The sequence below is a fragment of the Convolutriloba macropyga genome, chromosome 15, assembly GCF_964194025.1.
Source record: "Convolutriloba macropyga chromosome 15, txConMacr16.3, whole genome shotgun sequence".
NCBI lineage: Eukaryota > Metazoa > Xenacoelomorpha > Acoela > Convolutidae > Convolutriloba > Convolutriloba macropyga.
In genome coordinates, this window is record NC_134482.1 from 1363054 (window position 1) to 1385254 (window position 22201).

The window sequence follows — 22201 nt, forward strand, 5'->3', positions numbered from 1 at the left end:
AATAAAGACCAAAAATTTTAAGAACAGTTTTTACTGAGCGATCTGTTCTGATAGACTCTCAAGTAAACATAATTAAGATTAGCTATCAGAAAAAACTTTATGAGCAAATGCTTAAATTTGGACATCAATACTTGTATCAAAATTTGCAAATAATTAGTTTGAAAATACCGAAGAACAAACACGTGACAACTTAAACTTGAAACCGTTTTCGAGTGTCAGAGACTTTCAGCATTGAATCCTCATATCTCCTTACTAAGTAGAGTAATTTATTGCTCATTGTGTTCAGTGAAAAACCAGATATCGAGAAAACCCAAACCCTTTTTCTGAAAATAGCCGGCCTATACGGTAATGAATTTTTAGTAATGACTCCGGTGTTAACTCTATTATACACTGTTATACTTGAAGTTTATCCTCAATGTTTTACCGAGTCGGTTAGTCAGAGAGAACTAGGTTAGCCTACTTGGCGAGCAGAAATGAATAGACCTAACTCTTTTTAACTTAAGGCTGCAAAAGGATTCCGCTTCGGGTCTGCCTTAGCATGTAGTTCTGGCAAATAACATCAAACGGTTATGTTCGTTTCTTTCCGCTCCAACCCTTTCCAAGGTATGGTTCTATCACATGCTTCATGTTATTGCAATGTTTTTTTTCTGTTTGTGATGCGAAAAAATTATTTGAAAGCAGGAAGTTTTTTTTTTAAAAAATGGGCCATCAGATTTGACCAATTTGTAAAGTATCACATTTTCGCTAGAATAATCCATAAATTAATTGTTAGAGCAAAGCTTAGGAAGTATTCGGAACCCAGATTTTTTCTGAAAAGGTTCTGCTATCATGAGTCAGCTATTTTTTTTATCCAATAGAGCAATGTATTAAATTTTACTGAAAATATCTTTTCCATGGCTCTCGGATATCATAGTTTTGCTTTATGGAGCTAGTAACACTTTTCTACGTGTGGTAAATTTCCGCTGAATTTCAACTTTTTCGTCAACTAGATTGCCAATAGAGAAACATGGCGCCTATTTTACCCCCCTTTTACAAGGATCAGAAACACTGTTTAGCTGAATAATGCCTATCTATTTGTTTATTTAAAATTTTTAATGTAAGGTTATTTCATTTTATCATGCCTCGTGGTGCATGACCATGCCTCAGTGGCCCGTAGGACTTGATATCAACCTATCACAATCGAACAAATGATCAAGACCGATTAAATTATGCACGGCCAACGCGTGCTACTTCATATAATTAACAACTTCAACGCATAATTAAATGTCGTTTTTGATTTACTATCCGAATTTGTCTACTAAAAATAATGCTGAATATACCAACTTCTAATTGGTAATCGGATTAAAGGAAATTAAAAGGGATTTTAGTTTTGAGTATTTCGACAGGCCACCATTTTTCAACTACTGCGACGAAACCGGTCCGAAATCAACTATCAGAGCAGTTTGCTAGATCTTGATGAAAATCATGGAGTGAGAGTAGAGTTTCTGGTACCAAATCAAGTCAATGAATTTAGGAACATTATGGACATGATTTCTGCAGTTAGCTTGGAGGAGGCAGTATTTTAATTAGGGCTTACTGATAACGCGCTTACTGAGTTTACTTAGTCTGCGCTTTCGTTTTGAGATACATTTTATTATTTTGTCTCAATTACATGTATTCAAAATTGGAATTGAAGTGTGTTTTATTATTCAATTGATCCCTCAAATCGCATTCTGAATTATTTTATGGCATCGTTTGAAGCCTTCCTTATACGGCCGCCCTTCCTTCTCTTTCATCTATCCCGTATCAATTCATACTGAGTGGCACACGTGAACAAAGCGTGAATTAAGATTATGAGGCTTGGGACTGAATTCTCAATACTGCACCACCTGTGAAAAAAAATAATTTTGAACTTAGACGGATAAAGTGAATTTATGTAGGGCGGGACGAAAATAATTAAAAATGACTTAACAAAATGCAATGCATTATGTAACCAGGACCAGAGGCTGAAATTGTTTTTTTTGCAATAAGTAATTTAAAATTATAACCATATGGTTAAGTATACTTGCAACAGAAAATACTTCAAATCGTTCAAACAAAATAATAAATATCAATCAGCTTTCTAAAAAGAATCATATGATAAAATTGTCTTCCGATTGTTTTCTTCCTAAAAATAAAAACAACTTTTTAAAAACACTTACGTTACTGTTCAAAGGAACCTTTCATGTTGTGAGAGCAACAAATCACTCAACGTTTTCTGAAAATCGTTTTCATTTTTTGCCAACCGAAGCCACTGTGGTAACATATTCCCTTTTTGAACGCATTGACGAACAATCGAACTCATCCCAAAGGTGTTTCTGAAATTCTGTCTAATTTTGAATGGTTTTGTTCGAGTGTTTTGATGAAGAGTCAAAAACCCGTGAAATTTTTCAGAATTTTCTGGTCGGCTATATCATGATGAAAATTGATTAGCGACATTTTTGTTTTTATTAGCTCAGCTGGTAGCATCTATGTCTGATTTAGCAGATCTCTCGCTTTTTAATACCTTTTGCGTACAAAGCACACATTTATACCCCAGGTAATCTGTCGATTAAGGCAATTTAGGATTTTCTGTAGATAAATTTTGGGAAACGATAGGTAAAAAAGCGCAAGTGATTTTAACAGAAGAATGCGCGAATTCAAGTGAATTTGATGTCTTATTAGGTATATTGATTTTATAGCATGAGCAATTTTTTAAAGGTTTTTTTCAGTTGCTCATCGAAATTAAGGTTCCTGTCGATTTGGCTACAAAGATATCTGCAATTTTGTGAGTGTAAAAATTCTTAGACTTTTCCGTGTAAGCTACGTTCTTTTCTGCAATAGTCAATACTTGTGTCGTCTGCGAATCCGTTGTGTTTGTATTAGATGAAAAATCGTTGATATATCAAGAAAATGAGTGATCCTAAAACAGTTCCCTGTGGCACACCTTGATTCACAGTTTCACAATCAGAGAACACGCCATTAAGTTCTTCCTTTTGTCTGAGGTTAGCTAGCAATGAAAACAGCAGTTCTTTCGCTACTTGGAAAAAAGCATAGTTTTCAATTTTTTAAATAAAAATTTTATGCCAAATTGATTTAAAAGATTTTGCAAGATCTGAAAGAATAGCGACAGTTTCTTTGCTTTTATCTAAATTAGACGAAACTGTTTCAACTAGTTGTAAAACTGCATCAGCTGCTGACTTTTTTCTGAAATCCGAAATGCTTTTTGATCATAATTTTATGCTTATCAATGAAATTCGTCATCTGAGTCAGAAGGAGGCACTCAAAAAATTTTGTAAGACTCGGATATACAGAAACTGGTCGATAGTTTGTGGAATTTGACTTATATCCTTTTTTGAAAGTTGGTGTTATATAGGCTCCTTTTTCATTTCAGTTGAAAAAACTCTCTTCAATGCATTCATTAAAAGTGAACTGCAGATGTAAGCGTACAGCTACTTTGCAAGACTTTATGAGACGAATTGATGTTTCACCAGGCACTGCTGCATTGTTATCGTCCGACGATTCAATGGCTGAATCAAGTTAATTTCTAGCCACAGTTCTGAATGTGAATTAATGTATATTAAGTTCAACAGGGTATTTATAAGCAGTATCTGAACCTTTGAAAAAAACCTAGATTAACAAATGATCTATTTAGAAAACTGAATATAGTTTTCGGATCCCTTGATGTTTAACCACTATCTAATCTGATTTCATCAACTTTGACACTTTTTTCACTCGAACGGATCTTCCGTTTAATGAATTGTCATCATTCGTTACTGGTGTGTAGTTTCTGTAAGAAATTGATGCTAAATTTGTTGTTGTGCGGCTCCCCTAATCTCCCATTACCTAAGTTTTTTACACGCTTAAATTATTTTTATGTCTAAATGTCAGGACTTTTTTTTGCATTTTTTGAACAAAAAATGTTTTTAGCGATCGAATGTTTCAATTCTTTTGTTAACCAGGGCTTAGAGTTGTTAAAACCTACAACTCTTTCTTAACAGTCTGAATCGGGGCGTGTTTGTCAACAATTTTCTCGAAAGTATTGGTGAATGAATCAAACATATCGTTGCCACTCTCACATTGGTAATTTTTCTAACATTCCCTAAGGGCCAGACCTCTGCTAAATTTAGAACGTGAGAGAAGTCGTTTTTATGTCATTTTCAGATTTCAATCAGAGGTATGATTCCAAGATAACATGAAGATGGTCGGAGTTAAAAGAGGTTGCTGTGACATTAAAGGACTATATCTGATCCTTAGGAATGAAACAGTGATCAATGAGTGTAAATGTTTTTATCAGTACATCTGGTTGCATCTCCTAGGTTAACAAATTTTAATCCTGAGTTTGGCGCAAAACTGGCTAGTTTGCTTTTTTCTGTCTTGTTCAGATAAATCAATTTGTAACCTCCCAGCAAAATAACCTTATTTGTTATACTATATGCCACCAATAGCTCGGTACTTAATAGATCAAAAAATAACTCTCAAGACGTTTGTTTGGGCAACAGCGTACGTTAACAATTAATTTTTCATTCAGAGAGTCGCTTATTTCAACCAAAACGGATTCAAAAAAATTTCATCAACCGTTCCAGTGCCTGATTTAATACTTGCGGTGATTTTATTAGAACAAAAATAATTTCTCCTCCACCCGTTCAAGCCCTTGTTTTGTCTCATCAACATTTCCCAAAAAACAAATTTGATGCTATTGAAAAACTAAATTTAATATGACAATCATTGTCCTACCAGGTTTCAGATACAGCCACAAACGTATTAATGGTTGCTTTTTGCAAAAAGTTAGAAAAACTCTTCAAAATTGTTTTTCAGCTTTGACAATTAATAAAGAAAAATAATGACGGATGGTCTGATCCTAAGTAACGGGAATACTCAATCAAATTTTCCAGTTGTGGCACTGGGTTCAATTCATTGTCACCTGACAGCAGGAAACGTCCAAATGATTTAAAAACTTACAAACTTATAAAGAAAACAAAAATGCATGAATAAACTGTTTTAAAGAATTAGCTAACATTAGGTTTGTTGCAATAAAACTTTTCAAATGGTCGTTTATGAAATTCAGTATGGTTTTCTTTTCCCATAGGTATACTGAAAAATAAAAATCTCAGGAAAAGTCGCATTGTTTTAAATTTTAACAAACCATCAGCCAAATTTATAATGTGCATGAGGTAATAATGTTTGTTTTGGATGGAAACCAGAAAATTATTATCACAATGATCAAAATTTTTTTCAAAGTTTCGATTGATATTTATCGATTTTTTTCAGTTTCCGACACTGTAAGCCCATGATGAACGTAGAAATTTCGAATTTTCTCACAAGTTTAGGTATACCATGGCTCATTGATGGGTGTACTCCATCATTGCTGCTATCTTTCGTTTAGTATATTATTTAAAAAAAACGTCTATATCAAAAACGCTCCTTTGCCAAATTTTCTAACGTATCATTTTATGTCTATATTTTCGTCGTTTTTGCTGCAACAAAAAACATCTTTAACTGGTAGAATTTTGCAAAGTTAAACGTTGAGTGGTGACAGCTTCTTTTTAATTTCTGACAAAGATTCCATGACAATACTAGCTATTTCAAAACCGCTATTTCTTGAACCAATATTGTTATTTCCAACATGTTTATTAAGATTTTCAATCTTGCGATATCTTGATGTATTGTTTTACAAAATTGGGTATGTCTTGAACTTTTGCTGAAGGATAAGAGTATATAGTTGTACGTGGGCTCAGATCTCTAGCTTGAACTCTTTTGTACTATCCGAGAGAATAAGTGTCCTTGTCTATCTAGTTACAAACTTCGGATAAAAAATCTTGCTTTGTTGTTGATGTTGTTTGAATTTGTTGTTGTCATGGATTGGTTTCGATGTTTTGTCGCTGACTTTGTCAATAAGATTATCCACCTTTTTATTTTGTTGGTTGTCGAAGGAAAGCATTTTCATCTTTCAGTTGTAATAATAAGTTATTCAAAATCAAGCATTCACTTATCAATTCTTCGTTCTTCATTTTCTCCAAATCTTTTCTCTGTTTATGTACCTCTGTCATTGCTTCAAAAAAAGCTGTTGTTTGTTTGTGTGTTTTACAAAAAGCGCGTGCGACTGACTTCGTTGTTCTCTTCTTCATCAGGAAATATGGTTTCGTAAAAACTTCTAAATACGAGTGAATACCAAATTTTTTAAGCAGAGCTTTTACTGAGCGACTGTCCTGATAAACTTTAAATTGAACGTATTTAGGATTAGCTAAATAAATAAAACGTTTTAAGCAAACGCTTAAATTGGGACAACGAGACTAATTTCGAAATTTGCAAATAGTTAGTTTGAGAATACCAAAGAACAAGCACCTGACAGCTTAAACTTGAAACAAGTTACCCGGACTCGGGTATCGCAGACTTTTAGTACCGATTCCTTATATCACCGTTTTAAATGGACAATGTAGCACTAAATCAGAGTACCTCAAGAGTAATTAATTGCTCCTCGTATTAAGTGAAAACCCGGACTTTTTTTCAGAAAATAGGTTGCACATACGGATTTGAATTTTTCATAATAATCAAAATTTGAGAAAAAAATGAAATTTTCGAAACTAAAAGGCTCTCAATTCTAAAGTGTTTAAGAATCACAGTTGATAAACGAGCGTGCGGTGAAGACTCAATATTCCGACCTCATTTAGTTTGAGGAGAAGCTATACGCTCAATCAATTTTTTGTTTCTTTTTTACAAAGTCAGTTTTGGCCGATCGATATATTTGATCTACAGATTAGTGATATAATTAGAAAGCATATCAAAAGTAGTATGAAAATATAGGAATTTTGTCGAGGACTTATCCGCTTTTAAAATGTCTGTGAATATTTGGATTTTTACCGTAATTTTGTTAACTTTTAGCCATAGTTTTCTAACAATTTCGGATAATTTGAGCCCACTAAGATACACTATGGTACCAAAAAGCTACGTACGCCTGAAGAAATTTTAAAAAGCATTACAAACATTAAATAACATAACATTTTGAGTTCAAATTTCTTCTCTAATAACGAGTCATTACAGCCTTAATTTTTTAACGTCTAGCAGACGGTTCTAAAAGTTTTCACAAGTTTCTCATGACGTCTGCGTCAATTTTGCTCCAAAATTTTAGACACTTTTTCTAAATTTCCCCAAAAAACTGTCTGTTTTAGCAATCGCTGCATCAAAGTTGTCCACAAAAAGTTTAATAGGGTTCAGATCTGAACTGTATGCTGGCCATTCCAATACTTTGCATTCTTTTTTTTGTTTCATCGGTAAAATCAATATTCTACCAGAAAGAGAAAGGCTTCTTGAGCATATTGATACACCATTTTGAACGAAAACAGTTTTCTTCTTCAAACTGACTATTTGCAGCATTTCTTGGAAAAACACCATAGTTTTCTTTTTATTTCGCCTAGCTGTACCTCTGGAAGTTGTATCATAGCGCGAAAAAAGCGTTTTGAGTCACTCTTGTGTGCTCCAGTGAGTTTTCGGGATCTTCCAAAACATCGCTAACTAATTTTTTGGATTTTTGACAATTTTGGGGGTCCTCCCCTCAATTTCTGGGCCTCGAACTGTCATTTTTGAATTAACGATTGTATGCATAGTGATCTTGGTTTCTTGATTTCTTGACACTGGATCTTGATTTCAAGTTGAGTTGCTTTTATATTTTCGTGCATGAACATCCGGCATCTCGTAGAGTAGCAGCTTGGCAAATGGCGAAAGAACAAAGCGATTTAGCCATTTTTTCTGTTTAAGCGGAGAAAATGAGAATGAAATCTCTTTTAGATTTTCTAGATTTCACGCCTTACCGCAAATCATGCTTATGAAGCACGAGTCATGCTTTAAGGCGGAAATCATGCTGTACGTATTTTTTGGTGCCATAGTGTATTATTAGCGACATTTTCGTGTCAGTAATAGTGGCGCGCCGAATAGCAAGACTGTTATAAGCCTGATTGTCATTTTTACAATCAAAAGCATTTGAATTATATTGGAAGATCTGTGTTTTTTACAACAACTTCACATTTTTTTTAAAAATTTTAAAGTCAACGGAAAGTCAATTTCAAGCAGTAAACTTCTAACAATAGAATATTAAAGTAAGCAAAAGAATGATTGGTTACAAACAGTCAAATTATTAAACATATGCTATATGTGAAGAAAAATTTTTATTTAATGGAACATTCAAATTTTGGAGTTAAGTTTGTCACGTGGTGTAATTTCACTGCTGTTTTCGTTTTTCCTCTCGTTTTTTTTAAATTTGTTTTTAAAAACTTATACAAGTGTTCTAATGGTGCGTTGATCTGATGCTATTGTTGTCATTGATCAACAGACAGTAAACACTTTTTGTGCTTTTTACTCCGCTTGTTATGTAGATTTTATCCATATTTGAACACCTAAGCAAAGTCTTTTTGAGCAGCTTATTTGTTTTGGATTTTTCCGTTTGTGCCTCCAGTTTAGTGGGTACACATTATTTGCACGCTGTATGGGAACCAGCTATTATTTGGCATATTGATTTACTGTATTCTTGCGCGTGCTCAATCGGATGAAATTATCTGTTTCCATGATTTTGATTTTAATGATTTTTTTATTTCTGCCTATTATTTCTGCTTATTTTTTGTTCTTTTATAGGTCTGAGCACTTTTTCTATTAAAGAAATGACAACTAAGATCTCGTTGGAAGCATAACTGAACTTTTAAATCGTTTTTTTATTCAAAGATTCTGGTGTCTTTCGGTTTGACACTATGTGTTGTCGTCAGTTGTTTGTGAGTTATTGAGTTTGGAATCTATTTGTTATGTTTTCATATACGTTTCTCAAAGGATAGATTATGTCGCTTGTGTCTCGAAAGTCATGTATTTTCGTTTTGCTTGGATCTAGTCTTGCCTCTTCTTGTTGTTTTTGTTTTTATCTCTAAGTCTCAGTAATCAAGGGATTCTAAGGAGCCAGCAACGAAATTTAATTTTTTTCCGGTCAAAAGTTTTTCGTTTTTGAACTGTGAAATTGATTGTCTTCGTAACCAATGTTTAAATTTTGCCTCTTTTAATCATTTTTCTTTTTCATTTGTTTATTAGTCTCTTTAATGGCTACTCTTAGCAACTTTTAAGTCAACTCAAAAGCATCATTTTAGCTGTTTTAGTTTTTATTAAAGATTTGTTAAACTGGTTAACTGAAAGTTTCGGGGGGGGGGGGGGGGGGGGGGGCGTTAAATAACGTGAAAAATATTGTGAATTTGTTCAACATAAAATGGTTTGTTTGGAAAAAAGTTAACATCCTTGTGTTTTGAAGAAAAAGGAGTTTTCGTTGGTCTGGGATTTCGTGTGTTGCCTTCTCTTCTTTTGCTTGTTTGTTTCCCTCATATTTTCTGTTGATTATCAAAGTTTTGATGATGCCGTGAAACTGCCAAAAATTTGTCTATTGGCTTCCTCAATTGTCTTGATGTTTATTTGTTACCTCTGCTCGTACCTTTTCCTCTTAGCTGTTTTCCTCAAATTCAGTAACGCACATGGGATCACACGTAAAAAATAAAATAGAACTTTGTTGTTGATTTCCAACATTATGCTGCTGAAGTTGTAATCCTGACGGCTTGCTTTACGAGTTCTTGGCCAACAAAGTGATAAATTATTTTCCTTGTTAATAATTTTTACTTCAGAACGTAATATCGCACTTAATTAAGTATAAGTTAACCGAGCTGTATAGTTATGAAGAGTTGTATTTGAAGAGCCTTAGTGTTTGAAGTTTGAATTGAAAACACACACAATTTCTATTCAAAATCTCACTTTTAACGACAAAAAACAGGTTTGAATTTAATCTAATCGTTGATTTTTCTGCTCGAGAAATTATATCAAGGTTGATTTTTTTTCAATTAAATGTGACAGGTGTCACTCAGTTCAATTTTTGATCTGGTTCTGATAACCTAAAGAACTAACAGGCTGGTATTGATCTGGCTGTTATAAGTATCTGTTCTAATTTGTTCTAAATGACAAAACTTGATATGCCCCTTTTTGTCCGACTTTCCTATATTTGCTTGATTTGCCTGTGGATGCGCAGAGTCCCAACATTGTGCGAACTGTGGATTCAGATTATTGACTCGTTTTGTTTAATTTATGTTTGAGTTGAATCTCTGTGGTGTTTTCTGCCCTACATTATGTTTTCTGTTCGTTTTGGTCGTCCTGTCTACAAAAAAAAGAAAATTCAACTAAAGACCAAGCTTTTGAGAAAATAAAATTGGTCGTAAAAAGTTATTTTTTGAACAAACAAAGTTGGTCTCGAGAATTGGTGTTAGTTTTCATCTTTTTACTTGACACAAGTCTCTAAAATTTATCCTGAAAACTTGACCGAATTTTTCAAAAAGTTTGAAGTGCAACTATATTGAATGCACTGGAGACAACGGTTTGCATTTTAACAATTACTTTATTTTTGTTATTAGAATAAACTTCGGTGACCTGATTTTGCCAACCGATGTTCAAAATATTCATTTCCAAATAAAGTAAGTTTTTGCTTCACTCTAAGTAAATGGTAAATGCTAGATTCTTGGAGATTGTTTTGAACATTGTACTTCAAATTAATAGGAAGGAAAATTTGTCAGCGATTTTAAAAAAAAACGATTTTAAAAGATTTTTTTATTGATCAGCGCGATGGACTAACTAGCAAAAAGCTGCTAAAAATCATAACAATTTAGTGTTTGTTTTTTCAGGAAGCAGGAGAGTCGTGTTCTCGTTCAATCAAATTTTTATTCTTTCATTACAGTGCAGAGGTATACCCAAATCGTCACGGGCAGATATGCCCGATGTGTGTATCTCGTGTTCGTTTTTACTATGTTAATACATTGAAAGTGGTACAGTAATGCGGAAAAAAGCTACTTTAGCAGAAACTGGCAAAATGGAAGGGAATATCGTATCCCGTGTTTGCAAAATTGTCCTAATTTTAGCCGCGAAATACAAGTACAAACTCAATAACCTATTTTTCGCGCGAGTTGTATCACGCATCCGCTCAGTTTACGTATTGATTTTTCGCACGCAATGTAGCTCGATTCCGCATATAATCCACAATTAAGCCTAAATTAAATACTACTTTATTAATTAAGCCTTACTTATTACTACTAGTAGTACTTTTTACTACTTATAGTACTTTGTTATTACTTATTACTACTTATTAGTACTATTTATTACCACTTATTAAAATTGGCCAGTCCCACATTGATATACAAAGCCTTTGATGTGCGATGGATTTTTCGGGAAAAAATCAGTTTTTGTGGTTGCATGTTTTTAAAGTACTTTAAAGCTTTGAAAGCTTCAATTAAATCTTTATAAAAGTGCTTATTGCATGCTCAAAATGCGCGCGAATAATAGAGACCTAAATTGAGCCGAAACGTGCTACAAGATTTGTTACCTACTTTTTGCACCCAATGTTCTTTTATTTCGCAAAATTTGCGGAACCTCTTTTGCGAAAAATACGATAAAAAGGATGTCATCTAATTTCGTTCATTGTTTGTAACTAATTTTCGAGCCAATTTTACTATGGCGGAAATTTTGGGGTATACATCTGCATCGTAATGTTACTTTTTTGCGAAAATTAATTGAATATTGATGGCCCACAAATGCCCATGATACCAGATATGAATAGCTTTATCAGCCAGTAGATGCAATAATGAAAGAAGAAATAATTTTGTTAAGAAACACTGTTTCCGTTTGTTCCCTATAATACATCTTGTTTCATCTGTTGCAGCTTTAACTTGCAAAACAATATCTTTATAAACATACCTAAACCGCCCTGCATTTTTCATGAGAAGAAAACATGGAAACTGATAAATCCTCAGCCAAAAAAATGAACGGCATCTCATTTAACTAAATAACTTTTAAAAAAGCTGACAAAAATAAGTTGACAGACAGCATTGCATGAGCAATTGAAGGTTACTTTTAATTTCTCAAAAATGCTGGGCTGCGCTCATTAAATTTCCGTAAAATGGTTTCTCTATTGTCCGCAGTAGAAAGGGTTATGATTTCGTTTTCCGTACTAATAATAAAAATTAATGTCTCTTCAATAACAGAATAAAGTTATAAAAATTATGTTACCACAAGAGGTTTGTTATATTCATTTATGGATTTATTCGTCTTCTTCTTAATTGTAATTTTCTTTGTACAGTATTGTAGAATGTTTGCAAAAATGGGAATTTGTGATCACTTTTTAGTTGCGCAAAAACATCTCATCCTGTTTCAATCCATTGAAAAAATTCTAGAAGCAGCTTCAATGGATTGAAAAAATCCACTGAAGCTGCTTCTAGAATTTCTCTGCCTACGAAAACTGCTCATTTACTGCGTAAGCAATCTAACGGAGCTTTTTTAGTTGAGGTAAGAAAGTTGTTTTGAACTGTTTTCTTGAGCACAAAACATGATTTAAGTACCCCGGACTCAGTTTTTGATCAAAAACAATTTCTATAATGCCATTATACCATGCAATGCTATACTATAGCAGTCGACATTGCGGTCATATTTTGTCGTAATTAAGCGGATAACTTAATCCCATGTTCGGTTGTCATAGTTTCATATCAAGTTCCACGGGTTGCTGAGACATAGCCATAACCAGTGAGGCATTTTCAAATGCGCGGATTTTTTCCGGTAGCGCCCCCCCCCCGCCCGACTAAAATAGGTACCCCGTTTGTATCTGTTTTAAAATTTTGTATGAATTTGAATTATTACGTGTGAATACGTTTGAATATGCCTTTACAAAATGGAGCGCAGGTTTAAAATTATTATGGGCATAGTAACAATTAACTGCATATAATGTAAACATCAACTAAAAATCTAAATGCATAGCAAAACAATATGACATTATGATAAAATAATGGGTATATTTTTGTTATTTTGTCAGATTGGGACTTTTGGCATTGATAATTAGTCCAGACACCCTTTGTTCGTAATTTTTTTTTGGAATTGGTTCCAGAGCATTAGCCGACATAAAAATTAGAAGGCATGCCAATTGGCCGACAGATTCCTTCCGGAGGAAAATTAATGTGACAGAAATGAAATAGTTTTACGAAAAATAGTGTTATGAGAAATTTCGAGTTAATTGTGTTTGATCGCAATAATAATATGGATAATCGCAATTTAAAATGGATAAGCTTGCCTAATTTGTCTGCTAGAAGGTTTGTCGGTTAATTTGTGAGTTGTTGCCACAATTCTAAATATCATTGTTTGTGGTTTTTCAAAGAAACTACTTTAAAGTTGCCGTTAACGTTGGATGCTTGTCCGATATTTTCGGAGCAAAGATGTCAGATGTTGCAACGAAACATTTTTGATAGATGATCGATTCAGCATCTTTGAGCTTAAAAGGGGCTTTGCTTTAGTTTAATAGGCGAAGTAAAATGGCGAAAAAAAAATAATTTGTATAAGCCAAGCTTCACTTTTGAATCAATCATTTCTTTGATCGCGTTTAACATTTTCTTTTCCTTCATGTAGCTCTTGAGTAAGTTCTTCGCGGTTTCTTTCTTCATCAGTCTTCAATCTATTTTCGGAAGATCGGTTCTTGAGTGATTTTGAGAAAGCGGTGCTATAAACGGCTTCACCTGTATATACTCCATAGGCAAAATCTAAGAACTGTCAATCACAATTTCGACCTTTCATCAAATAATTTCATACGTTCTAATTTCTGAAAACTGAAACTACTATACCTGTTATCTGGCTCATAAAAACGCCATCTCGTGCAATCATGACCGCGTGACGTACATAATTGAGCGTCAAAAAGAGGTTTTAATACTTTTATGTCCTTTACGCAAGTATGAATTCATAATGACCGGCTATCAGTCAGTTTCTACCTGAAGGATGAAAATAAAGCATGTAATATATACAACTCTGCTTCTGATATTTTACAGCAGATTAAGAAGAACAAACATCGCTTATACACGGATCATACTTTATATTTACTGTTGCTATTTTTTGTTTATATTGATATATGTTTAAGGTATTTACTTTTTTCACATCTGCTTCACGTTTTACAAGGCTATACTACCTTAACAGATTATTTATGGTTTATACCTATATACAGTGTACTGAAATTGAAACGAAAAAGTTTGTCTACTGCAAGAAAGCCACAAAAACTGTTGTTTCTTGGAACTATATAGATTGTATGCATTTTGGTTACTTTTTTCTAGACTGGTTTTTGGGGAAATATATTACATTATAAATATTTATTGAAGGGCGGTTCCTTAGCGGGAATTTTTAATTGCAAAAGAAAAAATCCTGAACCAAGTTATCTTTCTCAAACTACACCAAAACTGTAGGTGGCATATTCTGGCTGAAATTCGCGGATAAACTTTTCAGGTAGTAACGTTTTTTTTCAGAAATATAAGCTACTGAAAACTTAAAATATCAAAATTTCGTAAAATATTGAAGAGTTTTTATTTGTCGTAAGTACCAATATCAATTATATAAAAACGTATCGATGCTTTATCCATAAAAAAAATAAGAGTTGAATGATTTTGTTTACATGACTCTTCCTTTACATTATTCAAAATAAACAGATATCCGAGGAAAGTAAGACGGATTTCCGGTCTCAATAAACAGCGCTCCACTATGATGCGGAGTTCAAATCCAAGACTTTTTCTGTCTTTTATTTATCCGGTCATTTATATGGTGAAATTGAGATTGGATGAGAGACTGGATACTCTTTATTATGCTTTTATTATCCTTTTGCAGCAGAATGAATTTCAGCAGATATTTTGATTAATAATTTCCAAAACTTGAGAAAAATATTTTAAGCGTTTCTTTTTTCTCAGCTGCAAAGCAAATAATCCCAATTAAAATTGTCTGAAATTTCACTTGGGGTTGTCGAAGTGGTATTGAGGAAGAAAACTAGGGAATATAATAGATTATATGATGGCTTCACTTAATAGCAAAACCAGTGAAACTCAAATTTTGCAAAGCCAGAAAAATTCTTATTTTGGTATACACTTTGAGTTGTAATTTTTGAGGAGTCAGAGACATAAAAAGACAACTTGCCACAATTAATCGTTTGCAAAAATAGGCATTCACATTCGAACAAATATGTTTTTTTAAGTATAGAAAAAAAATGTTACTTGTGCTTAATATTCTGATACTTTTAGGTTAACAATTTGTAGGCGATTTCTTGACTCACAAAAAGCAAGATTGATCAATTTTTCACACAAATCAGGGTAACTTAATAAGTATTTCGCAAACCGTATTGTTTTTTGATTCTCATTTAAAACTATTTTTCAAGTTGTTTATTGCTCAAAACTCTGCTGTATGATCGAATTGAGAAAAAAAGAACTTGAAGGTGAAAAGTATAGATATTTTTTATTTCAAAGAACATTGGTCTAATATAAGATGCATTGATCATTTATTGTATACTTGATTAAAACGATGAAAATGTCATGTAGATAAACTTGATAGATGAATATTTAAGCGGAATATTGTTCAAATGCTGTAATATACAACGATATATTCTTTTTAGTATAAACATACAATTTTCGTGCCAAATATGTTATGATTTGCCATACTTTAAAGTTAATGTTTTTTGAGTAGTTACCTAATTCACATACGTTTATTGTAAAACACAAAAATTCTGACACAGCTATGAAGAGTTAACAACAATTCTTTGCCAAACAAAAGAAACAACTTTTGTTCTTTACTTTGCGCAATTTTTATCGAAATAACTGGAAAACCTATGCCGCTAAAAAAATGCGCAAAGACGCTTTTAAACAATGATGTTGCCCAGTTATATTTATTCTGTACGTTTTGTTGATTTCTTTGACGAGAGAGCACGAATGAGAGATCCGCGGATATAGTTGTTCCAGAGAAAGAAGAAAAAAAATTAAGCAATGGCATATCAAGTGAGCAATAACAGCACTAATTGTCCACAGTTGTTGTATATAATATTTTTTAAAAACTATGATTTGCCAAATTGCTATGATCATATTAGAGCGCTCTTTTTGATCAGATTAGAATGGCTAAGAAATGTTTCTTGACTTCTAGTTATGTTTCTAGCGAACTGCTTCATAAATGGGAAATAGTCTTCATGTGGGATTCAACGAATGAAAAGAAAGACATTCCTGGTGTGTTTTTGTTACTTATTTGGTTTTCTATTGATAACTTTGCGCTTCAGTAGTTTGCTGAATTTTCCTTTAACTTAAGTTCTCGTTGAGCACAAAGTCAAAGCAAGTTCTCAAGAAAAGAATATTCTCCTTGTTTCTGGAATTTTTGTTATTTCAGTTTTTGAACTTCTTGAACTACTTTTTTGAACTATTTTGCTCAATGAATTCTGTTAACAATTTTGGTTACTATGTACACTTCCTTCCAACTTATAGTTAAGCGGTTTGTAACAATCATGCAATTTGTAGAGTTTTTTAAAACTCTGTAATGCAATTTTTTTTTGCTTTTCAGAATATTATGTTTTTGCCCTTTAACGCTTTGTCTTTCTGATAAAAAACACCGCTAAAGAAAAAATATGCTGCGGCGTTGTTAATGTTTGTTCATTTTGCTATTTGTATTCCAAAATTCTTCACGTTAGAAATTATATTATGAAATAATCCGTTGTCTGATTATTGGTTTATCTCATATTTTTCCATTCCTACTAGTTGGATGTTTCTTTTTGAATTTTTGTTGGGCAGTTGCACAAATTGAGCAGCAAGCTATTTGCCAGATTCTAATAAACTTCATGTTAAAGTTGTTGCTGCAATTAAGGAAGTAGTTATGAGTAACAGAAACGATGAAAAAACTGTTGCGAATTTTGAACATGGAAAAGATCCATTTTGTAACCAATAGTCTGTTCGGATCAGCTGATGTCAAAACTTCCCAGAACGTGGAAAGAAAGTTATTTCATATCTTTGTTGCTAAATTTGTGCAATTAATTTCTTTCAGTTTTGATATTCTTTGGTTTAATTTTTCTTGAAATTGTTTATAAAATGGCATCAACACACATGAAACTTTACGTCTTACTGCTTAATTCAAGGCCATTCAAATTATAGAATATTGTGTAAAGGGCAACTATTTTCTCCAAGTTGGGACTCTCTTGGCAACAAGAATCAAAAAACTCTTTTTGTTCTGAACATGCTTCTATTCAATGATATTTTAAAAACCTTAATCCAGAGTTTCAAAGATTTTCAAAAAATTGTGTAATTTGTCTTCTTGTGGTCTGAACAACCGGTTTTGATCAGTAAACAATTACTATAACAGACAGATTTATTGCTGCAAGCGACCTCACAATTGATTTCAAAAATTTCGGGAAATTTTGGACTTAAGTCTACGCAATCCGAGGACAAATGGAATTAAGATTGTTGCATTTTAAGTGAGCTTTAATTTTTACTTGATCAATCCCACCTGAAAACGTATCTATCACCAGCTCAATTACATCCAGTTTTTGTATGATGTGAAAATTTTGCTGCTATATTAGTCATACTTCTTTTAATAGACATTTGCAACCGCTTTTGATCTTTGAGTGTTTATTGTGTCACCAAATCGGTGTAATTTGTTCTCATTGGTCCATTTTTATTACGAAAATTGATACCTAAGGTAACACCTCTCTATTTTTTTAAACATTTTTTATTACATATTTGTTAAATTACCTGCAAAGGGAGCATAAATTTTTGCTCACGAACAGAAAACTTCGGCTTTACCTTCTGCAAGTTTTGTTTTTATTAACTTCACGGTTATATAACTAGTAGGCCGATATTACAGTGGCTGTGTAATAACCATAGCTCATTGGTATAATCAGTATGCATTCTGATATTTATCAAAGGAGAAAATGTCTTGAGTTGTCGCGTAGACAGTTTATTAAATTTAATTATGCCACAATTTAAACTGTGACTTTATTGATTTTACCAAGTTAACTGGAGCGGAGAGAGGTTTGTACAAAAATCTGAAACCACTTTTCAATCTTTTTAAAATTATACTCTTATTTAATTTATAGTTACGTGTAATTCAATTCGCCTTTTTGCTCTTTACTTAAAAATCACAAAATATTTTGTCGTATACCGAAAAGCCGTTCCTTGCTTTACACGTTTTGTTGTCTGTTCGTTATTGTCACAGCAGAACAAGCCATCTGAAAAAATAAAAGGAGAAAAAGAAAGAAAATACAAAATAAAACAGAATAAAGAAATACTCTTTGAGTCATTTTGTTACGTACGTAAGTGTTCTTTTACATTTGTACATCAGGCATACATTCAGAATGATTGAATTAATGTTACCTTTAAAATGAAAACGTCTTTTACTGTTTCTTCAATCATGTTACTAACTTCAAATAGTCAACTTATTCATTACTTTTTACCAAAAAGTATTATTAAAACGTGTATTCTCGTATCATTACATATGTATAACTAATTTTTATATAAACTTAAAGTGACTCTTCAAAATAGACATGGTGTAATTTTCGAGTGGTCAAAATTGGGCAAAAAGCAAGAGAATAAGTTTTCGTTATAATGTCACAAGTTATCAAATGACCATTAGTAGTCAAACTTCAGATTTTTGTGAACTAAAATTTGCAATCATGTTCAAATTTTGAGCAAAATTTTGTGGTTTATTTTTGAAATTGTCATTACCATCACAATTACAGACTAATAACTTTTGTTATATCAAAACTGTTACTTTTTAATTATAACGGACTGGTTATAACTTAGTTATGACAACTGAGAAGCCAAATCTGTCTGTGCATGCGTGGATTAATTACCTCAATGGTACTAAATCAAATCAGGCGAAGACAGGTCCGGAAAACCCGGGAAGGGTCCAGAATGAAAACAAGGATCCGACTACCGTCCTTTCACGAGATGCAAACGAGAAAAATGCTCCGAGATCAAAACCCGACAGTAAAACGAAAAAGGATACAAACAATTCGGGTAGAAAATCACGAATCCAATCGGCGAGCGGTCGCAATTTATCTCAGGAGGCGAAATTGGCTTTACAAGACATGGGTTTTGAAACCGATGAAACGAATTCTGATCTGGAAGACAATTCTCGACCAATTTCGCCCGCGCAGTTCTTTGCCCCGAAACCCGAAGAAACTGACGATGACTTATCGCCACAGAAAGAGGACGAATTGAACACGAGTCGTCATTCAGCGGCGAAAACCGAAACTGATCGGTCACAAGATCATTCGGTTTTCCGAGCGAGTAGCAAAGCGAACGACCAATCAAGTTCAAATAAGGAAAGCTCAAACAAAGAAGGTTCAATTCCCGCGCCACTTTCCGATCGAGAGAGGATCTATGTTCCACTGGAAACGACTTACAGATCGGAGTTGAGGAAAATAACAGGACGAATGGGTGTCGAACTTGATGCTATTAATTCCATGAACTGCACCCACCGACCCCCTTCCAGGGCTAATATTACGTCATCACCTACCCCGTTTAGTAAATACACCTCTGTAACAGGGCGAAATCGGAACCCCCACTTGTACGCAAATTTGCCCTCTTGCGCTAGATGTCGTCAGCAATATTTCACAAGTTGTTTACAAAATAAACCCCAGACTGTTCAAAAGTATCCAATGCCGGACTTGAGCTTCAAAAGTCCTCTAACACCCAAAAATGTGCTGGCATTTAACACAAGTGCGCCTAGGCGGTCGTTTGTTGATATTCTACCGGGAAAAGGGGATAACAGTTCACAACATAATAGCAGGTCACAGTCGGCCTCGCCCGTAAGAAGGCTTCAAGAAAACGCAAATCCTTCGCGGAACTTGACGAAACATGCCAACGAGTCTTCAAGTCGTAATTACTCAGCGACTCATCGTAAAAAGTCATCAACACCCACCCCTACAAAACTCGTAGATGCAAACCCTCAAAATTTATCCCCTCTAAAACAGCAAAATGCTAATCGAACTACTATTATAACTAAAAACACTATTAATAATCACCACGATCGGGCTTCCCCGAAAAATTCGAGCCCTCTTAGTCGGCGGAAACAGAATTCGGCTAGCGGTCAACTTGTCAAACACAAATTTGTTTCAGAGACAATGTTGAGTGCAAACAAAAAGCTTCAGGTAGCCAACCCGCCAAGCAGCCGAAAATTTGAAAAAACCAGCGCAAAGTTAAACGAAATTGAACGCTTGAAACAAAATAATGAAAACAAATCAAAACCTCATCAGAACTCGTCAAAACAGGGTCGGGAAAAACCCAAGCAGCTGGCCACGTTGACAGATCGGCGGTTCGAGACTGCGTGGGACCGTCCATGGAACGAGGGGGAATCGAACGAAGATGAATTGCGTGAGGCTGCATTTGAGGAGATTCCTGAAGAACTGAGGAAACAGTCTGTTGCCAAATGTAAAGAATGGCTAGCTCTCTGGTTCTCGGCTCATAATTAATTAGTTGATTAATATATAATTAGAGAAAAATTTACTAGTTTGGTACATATTTTGATTAAAAAACTTGGATCTTTTCCGTTTGTGCCCCCCCAGCTTAGTGGGTGCATATTATTTGCAACCCCCAGACGCACGTGCAATATTTTTACATTATGATCTACTATGTAATGACACGTGCTCTGTCACTGGGGGGAGCATAACGTACTGGGGGGGCACAAACGGAAAAGATCCAAAAACTTACACATTTTGATTTGGAAATTTTGAAGTTGGTTCTGAGCCCACTTGTAACTTGACCTCTTCAACAAAATTTGATAGCATTGACAAGAAACAAGCCTAAAGACGTTCAAAATTGCGAAGATCTTACCCAGATGCCCAAGAAATTTTGTTTTATCAAGATCTTAGCAAGATTTTTCAATATTTGAAAGAATTATCAAGATCTTACATGAAGTGGAAAGATGTATCACTTTTGCATTCACTCATTTGATGGGCATTGAGAATTACAAGAGGTATATCTAAATTGAAATTCGTTCATTTTGCCATCGGGGATTTTGGTCACGTTCAATTTTTGGAACGTAGGCTATATCTTTTGTAGTGTAATTTTCGAAAAATTAGTTCTTTTTCATTTTGCGGATATGAATTACAGCCAAAAATGGAAACTAGTTGCAAGTTTGTCAGCAATTTCCACGAAGCCTGTAACAAAATCCATTAATAGTACACTTAAATACTCTTAGTTGTAATCAGGTTAAAACATCAAATGAAACACCCGAAATTGACTCCCAGCATTTCATTACATAATTGGTCCAATTATAAAATAAAATTAATAATAAAATGTTTATTGGCGGTACAGAAACAAAGACATACTTTTATAATGTACACCAAATTTTAAATAGTACGCTCTTTCATAAATAAACGTACAAACTAGAACCGCAACAACCAAGAGTACATTATAAGGTCTAACTGACCTGTTTTCGAGTGCCTATAGCGGAGAAAAAGTTATTTTAATTCGACAAATATCGATACGAAAAAATTGGATAAAAATAAAAAACCTGAACAAGTGTTTGGAATTAATAAGGCGAAAATAATTTTCATTAATTAATCATTTTCCGACTTGTTATTATCCAACAATTTGTGATTCAGTTTACGTGTCTTGTGCCTGTTGAGACTTTTTAACCTTGGCTGCCAACTTAATTTCCGTATTCAAAAATAATTTTATATGTTTTCTTATTCTATCATCCAAACATCTTTTAACACTCGATCGACTGCTGGTTGAAACGTTTTTGCATCTACCATTTGAAACATTTACTTTTTCTCTGCAGGTGAGAACAATTGACAGTGTTCCAATTTTGTATTATTCGCGAAAATTACAAGCCAGTACTTTAGAAAATTCATGTTTGTAGTTCCCTAACAGTGTAAAGTGTATGTCCCTTCTTACGGAGCCGAGAGAATCTTTTTTGTTCTTTGTGGAAGATAATTTTATTTAATTTTTGCTAGTTTTTAGAAATTATTTCCTACCTCCTTAGAAGTTTACCTATGAAGAAAGAATCCTTATTGTAAAATTGGCTCATAACATTTTCAAAAATTGGGATTAACTGACTGGCTGTTAGAACTTTTCTTGGCCTACAAAAATTGCCACAGAGTTCCAAAAAGCCAATTTTCAATGTGGAATACTTGCTCACGAGAATATAATTGGCTATCAACAACCCCATCTAAGTATTTGAAAACTTTCACAGATTCAATGGTTTGGCTTTCAATGGTGAATTCCTTCTCAAAACGAAAATTACGCTGGCCATTAGAAAGCCTGTTTTTCGTTGTCTTTTCCATCCAAAGATTAGTTTGTTCCAGCTCTTTTTTTCAGTGTATGAGATATGATTCATATTCCTTGTAAACGTTTCATTGTCCAAACCATAACGAAAA

General features: G+C 33.7%; 2 protein-coding genes across 2 annotated transcripts in view; both read left to right on the forward strand.

Annotated features, from left to right (window-relative positions):
* The window catches only part of LOC142354358 (uncharacterized), a 406219-nt gene that overhangs the window by 172732 nt on the left and 211286 nt on the right, over positions 1-22201 (forward strand). The gene's annotated exons all lie outside the window — the stretch shown is intronic.
* Positions 1693-20335, forward strand: LOC142354648 (uncharacterized). Its single transcript, XM_075406993.1, has 2 exons — positions 1693-1782; positions 17828-20335. The coding sequence occupies exon 2, from the start codon at positions 18620-18622 to the stop codon at positions 20288-20290; it is 1671 nt and encodes a 556-aa protein (XP_075263108.1). The 5' UTR covers positions 1693-1782; positions 17828-18619; the 3' UTR covers positions 20291-20335.